General features: G+C 39.9%; 1 protein-coding gene across 4 annotated transcripts in view; it reads right to left on the bottom strand.

The window, feature by feature from the left end:
- The window catches only part of NCOA7 (nuclear receptor coactivator 7), a 159,023-nt gene that overhangs the window by 118,449 nt on the left and 24,085 nt on the right, over positions 1-16,489 (bottom strand). For 3 of the 4 annotated variants that reach the window (XM_006042573.4, XM_006042574.4, XM_006042572.4), the window contains exon 2: positions 13,645-13,755. The exons of the other annotated variant lie outside the window; for it this stretch is intronic. In XM_006042573.4, the coding sequence (XP_006042635.4) occupies positions 13,645-13,694 (50 nt within the window). In that variant the 5' untranslated portion in view covers positions 13,695-13,755. The remainder of the gene's footprint in view (positions 1-13,644; positions 13,756-16,489) is intronic. 4 annotated transcript variants of the gene reach the window in all.

Here is a 16,489-nt window from a genome sequence, read left to right as displayed (position 1 = left end):
ACTACTGTTTGAACTCACTGCACTCATTTCACATGTTAGCAAGATTATGTTCAAAATCCTTCAAGCTAGGCCTCAGCAGTACATGAACCAAGAACTTCCAGCTGTACAAGCTGGGTTTAGAAAAGGCAGAGGAATCAGAGATTAAATTGCCAACATCTGAGGGATTACATAAAAAGCAAGGGAATTCCAGAAACAATCTGCTCCTGCTTCATGGACTATGCTAAAGCCTTTGACTGTGTGGATCATAACAAACAATGGAAAATTCTTAAAGAGATGAGAATATCAGACCACTTTACCTGCTTCCTGAGAAGCCTATATGCAGGATAAGAAGCAACAGTTAGAACTGGACATGGAACAACAACTTGGTTCAAAACTGGGAAAGGAGCATGTCAAGGCTGTATACTATCACCCTGATTATCTAATTTATATGCAGAGCACATCATGAGAAATGCCAGGCTGGTTGAAGCACAAGCTAGAGTTCAGATTGAGGGGAGAAATATCAATAACCTCAGATATGCAGATGACACCACCCTTATGGCAGAAGGTGAAGAGGAACTAAAGAGCCTCTTGATGAGGGTAAAAGAGGAGAGTGAAAAACCTGGCTTAAAACTTAACATTCAAAAAACTAAGATCATGGCATCAGTTCCCATCACTTCATGACAAATAGATGGGGAAAAATGGAAACAATGACAAATTTTATTTTCTTGGACTCCAAAATCTCTATGGATGGCCACGAATTTAAAAGACATTTGCTCCTTGGAAGAAAAACTATGACAAATCTAGATAGTATATTAAAAATCAGAGACATTACATTGCCAACAAAGATCCGTTTAGTCAAAGCTATGGTTTTTCCAGTAGTCATGTATGAATGTTAAGAGTTGGATTGTAAGGAAGGCTGAGCACCAAGAAATTGATGCTTTTGAACTGTGGTGCTGGAGAAGACTCTTGAGAATCCCTTGGACAGCAAAGAGATCAAACCAGTCAATCCTACACAAAATCAACCCTGAATATTCATTGGAAGGACTCATGCTAAAGCTGAAGCTCCAATACATTGGCCACCTGATGCAAAGAGCTGACTCACTGGAAAAGACCCTGATGCTGGGAAAGATTGAGGGCAGGAAGAAAAGGGAGCAACAGAGGAGGAGATGGTTGGATGGCATCACCGACTCAATGGACATGAGTTTGAGCAAACTCCGGGAGACAGTGAAGGACAGGAAAGCCTGGCGTGCTGCAGTCTGTGGGGTTGCAAAGAGTTGAACATGACTGAGCGACAGAACAACAGCAACAACAAATAAAGTCTACTTTTGATTAGGTGAAAGAACTAGTCAGATAATATGGAAACCAAATTCAAAGTAGACAAAGATTTTCCTATGTGTTAAACAGGAAGAAGGTAAAGATTACATAGATTAGGTTTATAACTCAACCAGCTTTATAATTTTAAGTTTTCAATGACCTGTTAAGACAGTGCAAATTGCACTTAAAGGTAAATACGTATGTTTATAACTAATTCTTTTATTTTAAAAATCCATATACTCTCAGAAAAATTATGTTTTCATATACCTAATGTGTACATATTGCACACTTTTCCATTTAAAACACATCTACTCTTATAAAAGAAAAATATCTTGAAATCCTGATTATAGAAGCTCAGAGTTATGGTTAAAAGAAATTAAATTTCTCTCATTATCTAGTGAAAGCAGTTGATTTAGCAAAGTAAAAGGAAATACCTCCCACTTAAAAAAAATGATGGAGCCATTGAAATGGAGATGGCTCATTCCCCAATGACCTCACCAGCATCTGCTTCAATTACCTTCTGAAAATGAAATAACCAAATTACTGTTCAGCTTTCTGCTGTGCTAACAAAATTAACCTGAAATATCAAAATTCACCTGCTTTAAATTATACATTACACAACTTCTAAACCAAAAGCTCTTCAAATGGTGAAGAACACGCACCAAGCCTGTCATAATCAACAGTAACATTCTCACATGCACAGGAAAAATTAATGGAAAGATTAACAACTTAAAGCATCCACGACAGAAATTGGATTCAAATCATGCCACCTATTCAAAAGCAGGATCAATCCATTTTGAAACTAGTCCTCTTTATACAACAGATGTGCTCTTGGACATGTGTGTATAAACTGTATTTAAATGCCGTAGAGTGATTTAGAAATAGAATTAGGGTTCATGGTTGTTTTTTCCCTAAGTATAGCAAAGAATATTTTAAGCATGAATAACTGGCCTCTAATTAACTGTTTCCTACATTCCTAGGTTCATATTTTGGCTATCTAGTTTGTCAAGTATTCCATAAGTATATTGATAAATACTACTTTTAAATGTTGATGCAATCCATAGCCTCATTTTCTGGTTCCTCTGTATGCACGTCACACTCTCAGTTCATATCTAAAGAAACCCTGTCTCAAAACTAGAAAGCTACATTTCTCATTTTAGTACATGATATACCCACCTCAAAGTCACCTTTACACGGTTCAAGTGAAATCAACTGCATGGTTCTGGTAACAGAACCATTAAGAAAAGCCCTCCTTCATGCTTGCCACCACCTTCTGCCTCAGCAGGTGCTAGACCATGTCTTGCTTTGGGAAGAGATCCAGGAGGTTCCCCAATTCAACTAGCATCTTCCTTTCTCATCCCTGGGACACTCTGATTCAGGCTCCGTGGTGCTGACTCATCTGTCTGCTTTTTTTGGTGCTGAGTCACATTTGCAAACCATAGGCCACCCTACATCTTGTTCAGTCTCTTTAAATCTGGCCCATTATCCTTTTCAATACTGTTTTCATTTACATGTGAGAAGCAAAAAGCTAAAACAAGTAGGCAGGCCCAGTGCATGTTCGCTGGTATAACACAAAACGGGTACAGAAAAAAAATGGGACATTAACCACTTTGCTTATGCAAACTTTATTTAAAATGGTACATGAAGGGAGAGGGAAGTAAAAATGCATGAACAGGGGCATTCCTGCTGGCTCAGTGGTAAAGAATCTGCCTGCTAATGCAGGAGACAAGGGTTGATGATCCCTGGTCCAGGAAGATCCCACATGCTGCAAAGCAACTATGGCCATGTGCCACAACTACTGAGCCTGTGCTCTGGAGCCCAGGAGCCCCAACTGTTAAGCTCATGTGCCCTAGAGCCCAAGGTCTGCAACAAGGAAAGCCACTGCAACTGGAGAGAAGCCTCTGCTCACTACAACTAGAGAAAGTCCGCCCAGCAACGGAGACCCAGCACAGCCAAAAGAGAAATAAAGTAATTAATTTTAAAAGTTTTTGAAAAAAATGTATGAACACATACATGTCCTGTGGCACAAGCACCACGTCACTGCCTCTACAACAAAAGTAACCAAGCTGGGAGACTTTCACCTGTGAGGGCTGCCAGCTCTGAATCAAGAGAAGTCATAGGGGAATCCTTGCTATATGCCCCAAATATAGAGGAAGTTCAGGAGATTGCTGACTTTTTCATTGGTATGTAGGGACTTGCAAAGTTTCCTTGAAAGCACAGAGATTTCCTAGCTCATTCCAAAGTTCCTAGTAATTCCTTTACAGTGGAAAGCAGAAAACATCAGTTTTAATTAATTATTGTATCATTTAGATCAGTGAGTCCTACTTATCTTTATATGGGTAACTGATAAGGTTCTATAAAATTCAATTCAATGTAGTTTAATGAAGAATGCCATGTAATAATTAAGAACATAGTCTGTGAGGTCAGGCATACCAGGGCTGTGTCCCAGATCTGCTATCTCATCATTAGGTGACCCTGGGTCAATTACATAACATCTGTGATACAGTTCAGCGTCTTTGACTGTAATTACGATACTAACAGAGCAATTATGAGACTAGATGAGTACACAAATCAGTCTCTGTTCTATAGTACATGTTGGTCATCATTCACAGTGAATGACTGTTAGGAGTAGGACGTGAACCTACACCCTGTGAGGAATATAAAAATGAAAAAGAACTGACAATAAATAACACAAGCAAATAAGGCAAAGAAGATGAGAGTGCTACTGGGTGTATCCAAAGACGAATGGTGTTCAGGGCCCCAAGAGAAGGGATTAGGAAGCCTAGCAATGCCTTGGGTCAAGGGGCAAGGGAGGGCACATCTAGTTATATGTGTGGGTGGTGGTGAAGGATTAGATGAAACAGGAAAGGCCTCAAGGAGATAATTAAAGATGGGGTTGCCAGAGTGACGGGTTTGACGTCACTGTAAATAAAAAGTGGATCGTAAAGAGCAGTTCTTTGCACAACGAAAGCAGAGGCCTGAGGAGGCAAAGAGTAAGAAATGTACAGAAAATCAAAATAAGAGATTCAGACAGAAAGATAGGAATGAGCCATTTTGTTCAGAACCTCAAATTCAAGAGAAGACTGGGGATTGGGAAGTGACATAGCTGAAGTGGGCCTCAGAGAGACTAACCTGGGAGGGTGTGTGGGAGGGTATGCAATCAGCATCTGACTTATGAGTTAGAGGGGGTGAAGACTGTAGAAATTTGCAGACAGGAATTTGAGCGGGGAAAGAAAGGAAAACTTCTACCAAAATCAGTGACAGCTGGATTACAAGCCTAAGTGGTGAACTTCCTGAGCTGTGAGCACAAAGCATTTTCTAGCTCAGGACTCAATTTTCTCTTGTGCAAGAGTTGTTGTACCAACAGCAACTTGTTGTTCAGTCACTCAGTCATGTCCGACTCTTTGCGACCCCGTGGACTGCAGCCCTCCAGGCTTTCCTGTCCTTCACCAATTCCCAGACCAACAGCAAGAAAAGGTTTCAAATGCATGTGACAAAAATCTCTGGAGCCAGTAGTGACAAGTTTAAGTCCAAATTCAGGAGTCAGTTCAGCTGAAGTCTTTCTTGACTGTCAGCAACAACAGGCAAGGAGGCAGGCGGCTTAAATCATTTACTTATCATGTGCTTTGGTCTTTCTGTATCTTGGAGTCCTGTCTTGGGTCTTTCACTGAGACCCATGACTAGAGCCTGGACAAGTTTCAAGGGATAGATAAACTCCCTGAAATGTACACAAAATTCATGCCTATATATTGTATTTATTCTTTCTCTTTCTCAATCTTTCATTTATTCATGTATTCCTTACTTAGGCAGTATAGATTTATATTAAAATTCATTCGTGCTTATTTTTCAATAGAGCTTATTCCAAAGACTTCATGTATTTTAATTCAGTCAATCCTCTCAACAATCTTAAAAAATAGATAACTACTATTATTATTCTCATTTAAGAGAAAAGAAAACTATACAACCCCACAGCTAGTAGTCTTACAGAGAGGAAATAACCCACAGGAGGCCCCAGAGCAGAAGCTGCATAAGCTTAGTTTCATCAGGTAGTTTTGCTAAATTACAGTTTCCTTGGGTCTCACTCCAGAATCTGGGACAGTCCAGATCAGCAAGGGAATTTCAGGTTAAATAGGGACAAGCTTGTCACTTATCCTTAAAATTGGTTAGACCCATTACACTGCACTGCAGGAAAGCACATTTATATCATCACAAGCATTTTATGTACAGCTCTCTTTGAAAGTGACAGTGAAAGGGAAAGTCGCTTAGTCGCGACTCTTTGCGACCTCATGGAATAGTCTATGGAGTTCTCCAGGCCAGTATACTGGAGTGGGTAGCCGTTCCCTTCTCCAGGAGATCCTCCCAACCCAGGGATAGAACCCAGGTCTCCCGCATTGCAGGCAGATTCTTTACCAGCTGAGCCACCAGGGAAGCCCAAATTGGTTAGAACCATTACACTGCACTGGGAAAGCACATTTATATCACCACAAGCATTTTATGTACAGCTGTCTTTGAACAATTGCTTAATGTGTGTTAGATCAAAGAAATTTGTTTTTCAGGGAGGAAAAATAACTTCACTGCCAGTATACCAACCACTGAAGAATTTTCTAAATCAATGAGTCATTGTTCAATAAGGTACACAATAAAAAAAAAAATCTTTAAATTGAGATTCAATATAAACATCCTTATAAATATTTAAAACAAGATTTTCATGAAATAATATTTATTCTAACTACATACAACACACACTGATTATTTTCTATTCAGTCTAGCTCAGTCCTGACTGATCTTTTCTATTCCATTCCATTAAAACAATGCTGGTTCCTATCCACTAAACTGATTTCATGATGCCCAACAGGTTGGTAACCTACAGCTTGAAAAGCAGTATTCTTCAATTAAATCAAGTCATTCTGCCTGTTCTTTAAAAATGAAGCAAAAGCTCGAGTCTGCTACTAGCTAAATGTTTATATGCCTTTTTTTTAATCTTTTAAAAAAAAAGTTAATGATTTCCTGAAAGCATTAGCAGATCAAACTCAACCATGGCTGTTTTTCCCAGTAATGAATGACAAGCAATATGTAAATATTCCCTTAAGAGCCACTTGCTCTGAATTCAAATCAAGAAAGTAGGAAACATGAGCCTTAAACAACAGTACAGCTCACACAAGAATTTAACTGGTAATTAGGAATATTTTCAAATAAGGCATATGCAGCTTTTTCACAGGAAATGATTTGGAAGGATTCTTAATGTTTTAAGGTTAGTAAAATTCTGAATACTGAAAAATGTAAGGTGATAAAAAATTAAGACTCACAAACCATTTATATCCTACATTAAAGACGCTGTTTTAAATGAATATTCTCAGTCTGTTGATGGGTCAAAAAATACTTAACATGTCACTGACTCAATGGACGTGAGTTTGAGCAAGCTCCGGGACATGGCAAAGGACAGGGCAACCTGGCGTGCTGCAGTCCATGGGGTTGCAGAGTTGGACACAACTGAGCAACTGAACAACATATGTCAACCAATATTTAAGAAGGCATAAGGAAGGAAGAATGAACTACTGCTGACTCCCTTCCCTCCAGATGGTCCATCTAGGGGGAGAAAGACTGTAAACACAAAAACACAAATAGGAGCTAAGAACATCACACACGGGAGTGTTCTTGCGTAGGGCTATGGATCACTACAGCCATGTGTCCCCAACAGCCCTCTAAGATGGTTCTTAGAAGCTGAAATCAGATACAGTTTCCAGTGAAGTCAAAGAGGATATCCTACTTCCAAATCTATATACAACTTTCCCTACTTATCACAGTATGTTCTAATATGTTCTAATCCCCTCTCAGACAATGTAAAAATGAACACTTAATGCAATTTAAACTGAAACAACACAGAATGAAGAAAAACAATCAGAGATACAAATGAAGCAGACTGGGATACAGGGTCCAGACCATCCATTTAACGGCTCAGTGATTGGAGGCAAGTTATTTAACCTTCAAACGATTGCTTCATCATCTGCATTTCTATCTACTCATACAATCATGGTAAGATTGAAGTGAGGGAACGCACCTGAAAGCACTGTATAAAGCACCACAATGCTCTTAGTATTAACTTATTAGAATCAGTAGGCATAGTAAAACTGAAAAGATAGTAACCAAATATTCAGAAGGTTTAGAGTTAACACATACCAAGCACTTAAAATGGATCTGTTCGCTTTTCATACAGTAGCTCAAGTAAAGCCTGCAATATGATAATATCTGAATCCAACACCTGCTAATAATAAGGTTGTCCCTCAAATCTGGGACATACTAAGGTTCTTCTCTAATGCCCTTGGCCAGCAGGAAAAAACAACCTAGAGACTGTTAATTAAAGGAAGGGCAAGAGTTCACATCACACCACTCCACCCATGTGGTATATGCCTTCTTAGTCCAGCTGTACCACAAAGAGACGGCTCTTTCCTAAGGTTCAAAGAGTGCTTCTGTGGGGCTGGAGCAGGGAGCACTCCCCGAGTCATCAGCAATGCTGCAGATCAACCAGCCAGACCCATCCAGGTGACGCTTTCCACTGAATCTTAGACTTTGAACTTGACCAAGAAGGCAAGCTGAGATCGTCTGTCCAAATGTAGCTCTGCATTCATTCCCATTATGCGCAACTACTTTTTTTAGACACGGTGCAGTTCTAGGGTATAAAATGGATCACTGTAATGCACACACCTGACTTTCACAGGTTGGGTACACAGACTGTATGTTTCATATTGCCTTGGTTGGTTAATACTCTGACATTAACTGTATTATACGGATGGATAAAGTAGATCCCAGGTGGTGCTGGATCCCACCTGACAAGGCAGGATACACAAGAGATACAGGTTCAATCCCTGGGTTTGGAAGATCCCCTAGAGGAGGGCATGGCAACCCACTCCAGTATTCTTCCCTGGATTAATCCCATGGACAGAGGAGCCTGGTGGGCTACAGTTCATGGGGTCGCCAGAGTTGGACTTGACTGAGTGACTGAGCACACAGCACAAAATAAATAAGACATGGATTATGGGATGTCTTCAAGTTATAAACAAGTTGTTTTTCAAAAAGTTCACTTATAATGCAGATCTTTAGAATTCATGATGTATTTCTGCATATTAATTTACAGTGGCATAAATTAATGTTAAGCTGCCAGGACTGCCCACAGAAATCTACTCAGCCCATAATGTGAGTGGCAGCAGGTCAGGTACCTGTGTTCTGTGGGTGCCATTCTGCCACCAAGCTGCCACACAGCCCTGGGCAGCCCTGTTAAGGACAAAATCAGGCTCAAACGCTGCCTCACCTGCCTGCTATGTAATCTCATGGAAGCTATTCAAACCCTTTGAGTCTAAATTTCCACAGCAGTCAAATCATATCTGGGATGAACCACATACACAAAGAGCACAAAAGGAGCCTACACAAAAGTCATTGAAAGGACACTAAATTCTGCAAGGGCCAAATAATGTCAAAATGAGTGTGAAAGAAGGGAGCCCTGTGGCATGATTGGGGAAAAAAAAATACAAAATACCTGCCTTCTAACCATGAGAGGAAGAAAGAGGGAGCAGAGTCCACAAGGAATAATGATCACCCTGGAGATAGTACAGAAAGTATAATTTCCTTTAATAATGCAGTTTTTCGTTTGATTTCAAGACTTATTGAGCATCACAGAATACCCACATATATAATATATGACTTGTGTATATACAAATTATTTGCAAAAGTGTGGGAAAATGTCTCATGAATCATGTGATCATGAATAAAAAATTAGAACAAAATACTGAAGATGCTGAGAAACCAGGTGCATCAGAGCCAAGAGATCCTGAAAGCTACTTAGGGCTCATCCAGAACAGATTTATCGAGTAGTGATGCTGATTCATGCTTCCATTTAGAGCTGCTGCTGCTGCTAAGTCACTTCAGTCGTGTCCAACTCTGTGAGACCTCATAGACAGCAGCCCACCAGGCTCCTCTGTCACTGGGATTCTCCAGGCAAGAATACTGGAGTGGGTTGCCATTTCCTTCTCCAATGCATAAAAGTGAAAAGTGAAAGTGAAGTCACCCAGTCGTGCCCAACTCTTAGCGACCCCATGGACTGCAGCCTACCAGGCTCCTCCATCCATGGGAATTTCCAGGCAAGAGTACTGGAGTGGGTTGCCATTGCTTTCTCCTCCATTTAGAGCTACGCAGCATATTTCAAGATAAAGAAAAGGAAGGATTGGGTAATCCTCAAGTAACTAGTTTCAACCCTAAACTATTAAAATGGGGTCTTTTAAATTTAACTTTGCTTTGATGTTAATTTCAGAAAGAAAGAGAACCATAAACAAAGGGGGTGGGTAAAGGATTACTGACTAAATACAATCAAACAATGTTTATGAAATCACAAGGTAAAATAGTGTACCAAAAAACAGAGACTATTTAACTACTCAGAAGGGTAAAGGGAATGGGGACTAGAGTTTAAAAGCAAGTTTTAGGATTTCTGATACATATTGTGGAAGCAGGCAGAAATCAGGGCAGATCTTGCTTTTGCTCTCCTCTGCACACTAGCAGTGGAGAAGGCACTCCAGGCAACCCACTCCAGTACTCTTTGCCTGGAAAACCCCAAGGGTGGAGGAACCTGATAGGCTACAGTCCATGGGGTTGCAAAGAGTCGGACATGACTGAGCGACTTCAGTTTCACTAGTAGATGTTTGTGTAAGGTGGTGTGGCCACATTGCTGCGGCTGTACCCTTGGCCTGACTTTCTGATCGTCCCTAGAGATCTTGCTGGGCGCACCTGTAAATACATACGCTGGAGTGAACTGCCTTAGGTGGTCAGAAACTTGCTTTCAAGCAGATCCTATTGGTAATTCCACTTTGCGGAATTCTATGGTTTGTCAGAGGCAGTTGAAAAGATTTCTGATTCTGGCTGCCTCTTTTCTGATAATAAAGTTTTCAGGTTTCTGCTTGTTTATTTGCTGTTTGCTTTTAAAGCTTGGCCATTTAGGGCTACAACAGCATCATAATAGCTAAAATGCAGGTTGAAACAGTTTAAACTGTTCCCTCTTTCATTTCCTAATAACTCATCACAGTGATTTACTATTTAATAGTATCGCTGACTGTTGGCCTTGTTCTGTTATTTCTATGCCGCTAGGATCACACCCCATTTTTGAATGTTTTTCCTTTCCACTGTTAGAATACTCTCCAAGACAAGCGTGACAATTAACTTTTGCATTTCTGAGTTGAAAAATACTAGGCTGTTCTTCCAGAAATTCTCAGTTTAAGGGGCTCCCCTCCCCCTGCATCTCAGGAACAAAACACTGCTAACCCTGAGCAGGTTGTTCATGGACCACAGCCACCCTTACTGTTGACATCAGTTTGGATGCAGCCTGAGAAGGCGCTACAGCTTGTGGGGTCACTATTTACAGCATCCCTAGGCAAAAGGAAAAAAAGAATCTTGACCTAAAGTCACATCTTACATAAAAATTAACTCAAGATGGATAGCCAACGTAAGTATGAAACCTAATACTATAAAATGTTTGGGAAAAAAATGAAAGAAAATCTTCAGGACCCAGGACTGAGCAAAGAGTTGTTAGACTTAATGCCAAAAGCACAATCCATAAAAGGAAAACCTAGTCAATTGAATCATTAAAGTTAAAATTGACAACTTTTGCTTTGCAAAAGGCTCTGTTAAGAAGCTGAAAGGAAAAGCCACACACTGAAAGAAAATACTGGCAAACTATTTATCAAAGGACTAGTATCTAGAAAGTATAAAGAACTCGCAGCACTAAACAATAAGAAAACAATCCAGTTAGAATATAGACAAAAGAGAGGAAAAGACATTGTGCTGAAGAAGATGGACAGACAGCTAAAAAACACAGGAAAAGACATTGTATCTCATTAGTCATTAAAGAAACACAAATTAAAACCACAATGAGCTATCACTACATACCTCTCAGAATGGTTCAAATAAAAAAAGAGTGAGAATACCAAATGCTGATGAGGATGCCAAGAAACTGGATCATTTATACACTGCACATAGGAAGGAATAGAAAATGGTATAGCCACTCTGAAAAAAGAGTATGGTAATTTCTTATAAAATTAAATGTACTTATCATTTGACTCAGCCACTCCACTGAGCATTCATTTCAAATACATTAAAACTGATACTCACAAAAAGAATTTTTTTTACACAAATGATCCTAGCTTTATTTGTAATAGTTCCAAACTAGAAACAACCCCAATACTACTCAGCAATAAAAAGGAAAAATTATTACATAATTTTTACATAATACAATTATTACATAATACAAGCAACATCTTGGGCAGATCTCAAGTGCTGTGATCTGAATGTTTGTGTATCCCCAAAATTCATATGTTGAAACCTAATGCCCAATGTGATGGTATTTATTAGGGGATAAAGGCCTTCTGGATGTGACCAGGTCATGAGGGCAGAACTCTCATGAATTGGTGCCCTTATACAAGAAGCCTGAGAAAGCTCCTTGCCTCTTACCACATGGAAATCACAGTGAGAAGACAGACATGATGACTCCCTGATCTTGGACTTTCAGCCTCCTGAACTGTGAGAAACAATTTTTGCTGTTTATAAGCCATTCAGTCTGTGGTATTTTGTTACAGCAGTACAAATAGACTAAGATATCAAGGGGATTGAACTGCGTGAAAAGAAAACAATCTCAGAAGGTTAGCTACTGTATGAGTCCATTCATATAATATTTTTGAAATGACAAATTATAGAGACGGAGAACAGCAGTGGTTGTCAGGAGTGATGGGCAGAAGGAAGAAGGTGAATATGGCTTCCAAAGGGTAGCACACGAAATCTTCTTGATGGAACTGTTCTGTATCTTGATTGTGATGGTGGCCGCACAAATCTACATGTAATAAAACTGAACAGGACTAAAACATGCACATGCACCCATACACAAATGAATGCTTGTAAACCTTTGTGAAATCTGAAAAAGGTTAGAAGATTGTATCAATGTCAATTTCCTAGTTGTGACATTTATCACACAATAGTCATGTAAGGTGGGAAACTGAATGAAGTGTATAAGATATCATTCTATTATTGTTTAGAGCTACATGTGAATCTAAAATTATCTCAAACATTTAAAAAAAATCACTATATTGTTGTGTTTATTCTAAGTGTCCTGTCTTTCTATGGTTCTTCCTTCCCTAAATAACCTTGATACTCTCTGGGGTCCTAACAGTGGAAAACAATTCACTAAAATTGGTAGGTTAATTCTTGCTTTCCAAAAATTCTTATTCATGGTTTAGTATTACTAACTGAAATATGTCCCTTGAATATAAACCTATATTTGAATACTGACTCTAACACTACATGAAATGGACAAAATGCTTATTTTCTGAGTTACCTCATTAATAAATGGGGGTAAAACCTATTTCATACTTCTATTGTGAAGCTACATAAAACAGTAAGTAAAGTACTTGGCACAGAGTAGTTCCGTAAATGCTCATTCCCTTCATTTTCCCATTAACAATCTATCCAGACATAAAAATATCAACAAAAAGTTTGGTTTTCAGTTTCCAAGACGTTTGTTTGGAAAACAGGAAATGCATCTTCAACAAGCATGCTAGAGTTGGGGATGTGATGAAGCTGAATTGGTTCTTAAGAAATATTTCAGTTTAGGAGATTATAATCATCATTTTAAAGCCATGTTCTCATTCTGAGCTTGAAAACAGTCCAACCATCAGAATGGTTTATGAACGTTCTAGTGTACCCTTCATGTTATTATGAATAGTGACTGGCTGCCATACAGATGTCTCAATCTATCAATAGTGACCAATCATACAGCAGATTGTTTCCATTCAGATACCAACATATGTGTATACGCTGGATGAGTTCAAGCTTTAAAAATGACAGGGACTACAATGATATAATTTCATCCATTCCATTTACCTACAAACATACTTTTTAGTAATAAACACCCACAAGGTAATAAACTTTAAATATGTCATAGGTTTTTAGTTATAGCTCAACCAATGAAGCTAAAGAGCAATAGGAACTAAGTACTTAGGATTTAAAATTCAATGCAGCTTGCTAAACACAGGATTCTGAGCAGTCTGCAACGCGATGCATACAGACGGCTAGACTCTCTGAGCAGCACTGGCCTGAGAGAATTGTCAAAGATAGCAAGAGAAGAACCAAATGTTATTTCTCTAGTAAAAATAAGAAAAAGATGAAACAAAGTCCATCTAATTGCTCCTGGTTACGTGCTCTCTTTAGAAACAGTCATTAAAAAAAAAAAAAAAAAAAAAGCCAAATGTCCTTAATACTTAAGGACAAAGTCCCCTCAAACATTTTTCAATACTGGTATAAATTTGCCAAACAAATGCTTACCGAGCAAAATAACTTTGCTTCCGTTCCTTCTTCTCTTCCTTGGTATCCATAATATGCGAGCAAAAGTGCAAAATATTTGGAAAATTCCTTTTTAATCAATGAGTCATAACCCTGGTTAAAAAAAAAACAAACAAAACAGAGTGACTGTAAATTAAGAAGTTCATTAATGGCCAATATGAAGAAAGAAGCAAAATAGAGCTACATGGCCCCAACAAATGGAAGCTAAACTTTAACCACTCAGTACAGTCACATGAGTCATATATGAAATACAAGTGCCCCTGCAGGAAGTGGGGGCAGGACACTATAATTAGAATGGAGGTGTTAAAACAAAATGAAAAGTAGCTGAAAAATAAATTGAAGTATTTTTCTCATAATTAACAATTATTTCAAAGTGTGCTAAAGCAAAAATTGCTGACTTTGGAAGATTTTAGGCTGGCTATGCAGAAGCTAATTTTTTTTAAAAATCTTTGAATTCATAATCACTATTTTCAAGCCATTAATGATGGATATGTCTTATCCACAATGATGAAAAAAAAATGGATCACTTGAGTGTTTTACAAGAATGTTCTTCCTTTAAAAATAAAAATAACATCAGTGTTCTATTTTGGAAACACGCCAGCAAGTATCAATACATCTCACTCGAGCGAATGTGGAAATGAAAGCACAAAGCCTCGGGAAGCTATCCCTCAGAAAGGTTTTATATGGTTGCCTCTACCTCACTGTCTCACCCATGCAACTCTCACCTCTGCTTCCCAGGAGTAACCTGGTTTAAACCTATAATAAGAGGTTGTCTCCAGATCAGTCTTCCTTAAATACCACTCTCATCATGCCATCCCCCTGCTGAAAAATTCCTAAAGTCTACTTACTGCCTGGTACACTAATCTAAATTTTCTGTATAGCATTCGCCTTTCCTAAAATCTTGCCTTTTCACCCTGAATGAGACTCAAAGTAAAAAAAAAAAATTCATCAATCAAAATTATTTACTAATTTATATCAACTCCATAAATAATTTATTTCACAATCCCTATTACAGGGAAGGTACTGTGATAAATGAGTGAAATGAATGAGTGAAACTCGCTCAGTTGTGTCCAATTCTTTGCGACCCCATGGACTGTAGCCCACCAGGTTCCTCCATCCATGGGATTCTTCAGACTAGAATACTGGAGTGGGTTGCCATTTCCTTCTCCAGGGGTCTTCTTGACCCAGGAATCGAACCCAGGTCTCCTGCACCGCAGGCAGATTCTTCACCATCTGAGCCACCAGGGAAGCCGCATAAGACATGAGACTTGCCCTAAAGGTGTTCACTGTCTTGCAAGGGAGACACTTAGGATTTCAGCTCTGTGGGATACACACAGCTGTGGAGAAAGCACAGAGCCTAGAGGAAGAACACTGAGCCTTCCACAGGCCCACCCTACTGCAGGCCCCACACACACCAAGATCTGAAGGATGAGCATGGGTTCCTAGTTAAAGGACACGGCAAGCAGGTCTGGCTGAACAAAAGTGACATGGAGACACAGTCTCTCTCTGCTGCTCCAGGATCAGATGTGAAGCAGGAGAGCGGTGGGAGCTGAGGATAAAGACATGGACAGGATTAGGGTCGTGAAGACCTTTCATGTCATGCAAAGAGCTGGAACTTTATCCTCGCTGCCCACTATGTGCTGCCTCCCCTTCCCAGCACCTCTGCCAGCACCATGTCACCAAGGGCTCAGGCTGACCCCACAGCCACCCTCCTGACAGACATCACCGCAGGGAGGGAGGGCGTGTAATACCCACAGGTTACAGAGGATGGACTTCAGAGGGCTGACAAGAGGGTGAACAGACTTTGCTCGAAGATATCACAGTGGACTTCCCTAGCGGTCCAGTGGTTAAGAATCTGCCTGCCAATGCAGGGGACACAGGATTGATCCCTGGTCTGGGAAGATTCCACTTGCTATAGGGCAACTAAGCCCGTGCGTCACGACTGTTGAAGCCTGAGCACCCTAGAACCTATGCTTTGCAACAAGAGTAGCCACCGCAGTAAGAAGCCCACACGCAGCCATGAAGAGTAGCCCCTGCTTGCTGCAACTAGAGAAAGCCCACACACAGCAATGAAGATCCAGCACAGCCATAAATAAATTCTAAAGATGATAATAATACATGATTTTTTTAAAGAAGATATCACAGTCTAACTAGTTGAGAGAGGGCCCACACTTAGGCCAACAGTATTTACACAGAAAGAGGAGGCATGAGTTCAAGACATATTAAGGAGGCAATGAGTCCAAATTTGGTGACGCACTCTGTGAAGACAACATGGGACAGGAAGGAATGATGAATGCCTTCCAAGTTTCTGCCTCAGGGGCTGGATAGACCGTGATACCACAGATAAGATACGATCTGCAGGAAAAGGGCAGGCACTTGGCGGGGTGCAGAAGCAGAAACAGATGAAAGATCAGTTTCGGGCACACTGCCTTTGAGTACCCACGGGACTGTTAGCTGGAGACATTCACCAGATGTTAGATTTCATAAAGCACAGGAGTGCAGAGAGGGCTAGAGAAAAAAGATTGAAAAATTAACAGCATATGGTTGCACTTGAGGAAAAGAAAAAACAATATGATGATAACACCCTGCACATATGACAACTATGCACAAGGTCCTGTATGGCAACAATGAAGGACACGGGCTCCACTCTGACTAGTTTATCTCTGAATCCCTGACGCAGGGCTGCCCTCAAGGGATTTGCCAACCAGTAAGAAATAAATGTGTGCCCATGACTAAAATGGACAGTTAGTAACTTAGAGCTGTCCAAAAGAACACCAAGAATCCAAAAGACACAAAGTTCAACTCTGAGGTAACAAAGTACCCCTTT

This window comes from Bubalus bubalis, chromosome 10, assembly GCF_019923935.1.
Source record: "Bubalus bubalis isolate 160015118507 breed Murrah chromosome 10, NDDB_SH_1, whole genome shotgun sequence".
In the NCBI taxonomy this organism is placed as follows: Eukaryota; Metazoa; Chordata; class Mammalia; order Artiodactyla; family Bovidae; genus Bubalus; species Bubalus bubalis.
Note: the sequence above shows the minus strand (reverse complement) of the source record. Positions and strands in the feature narration are given on the sequence as shown.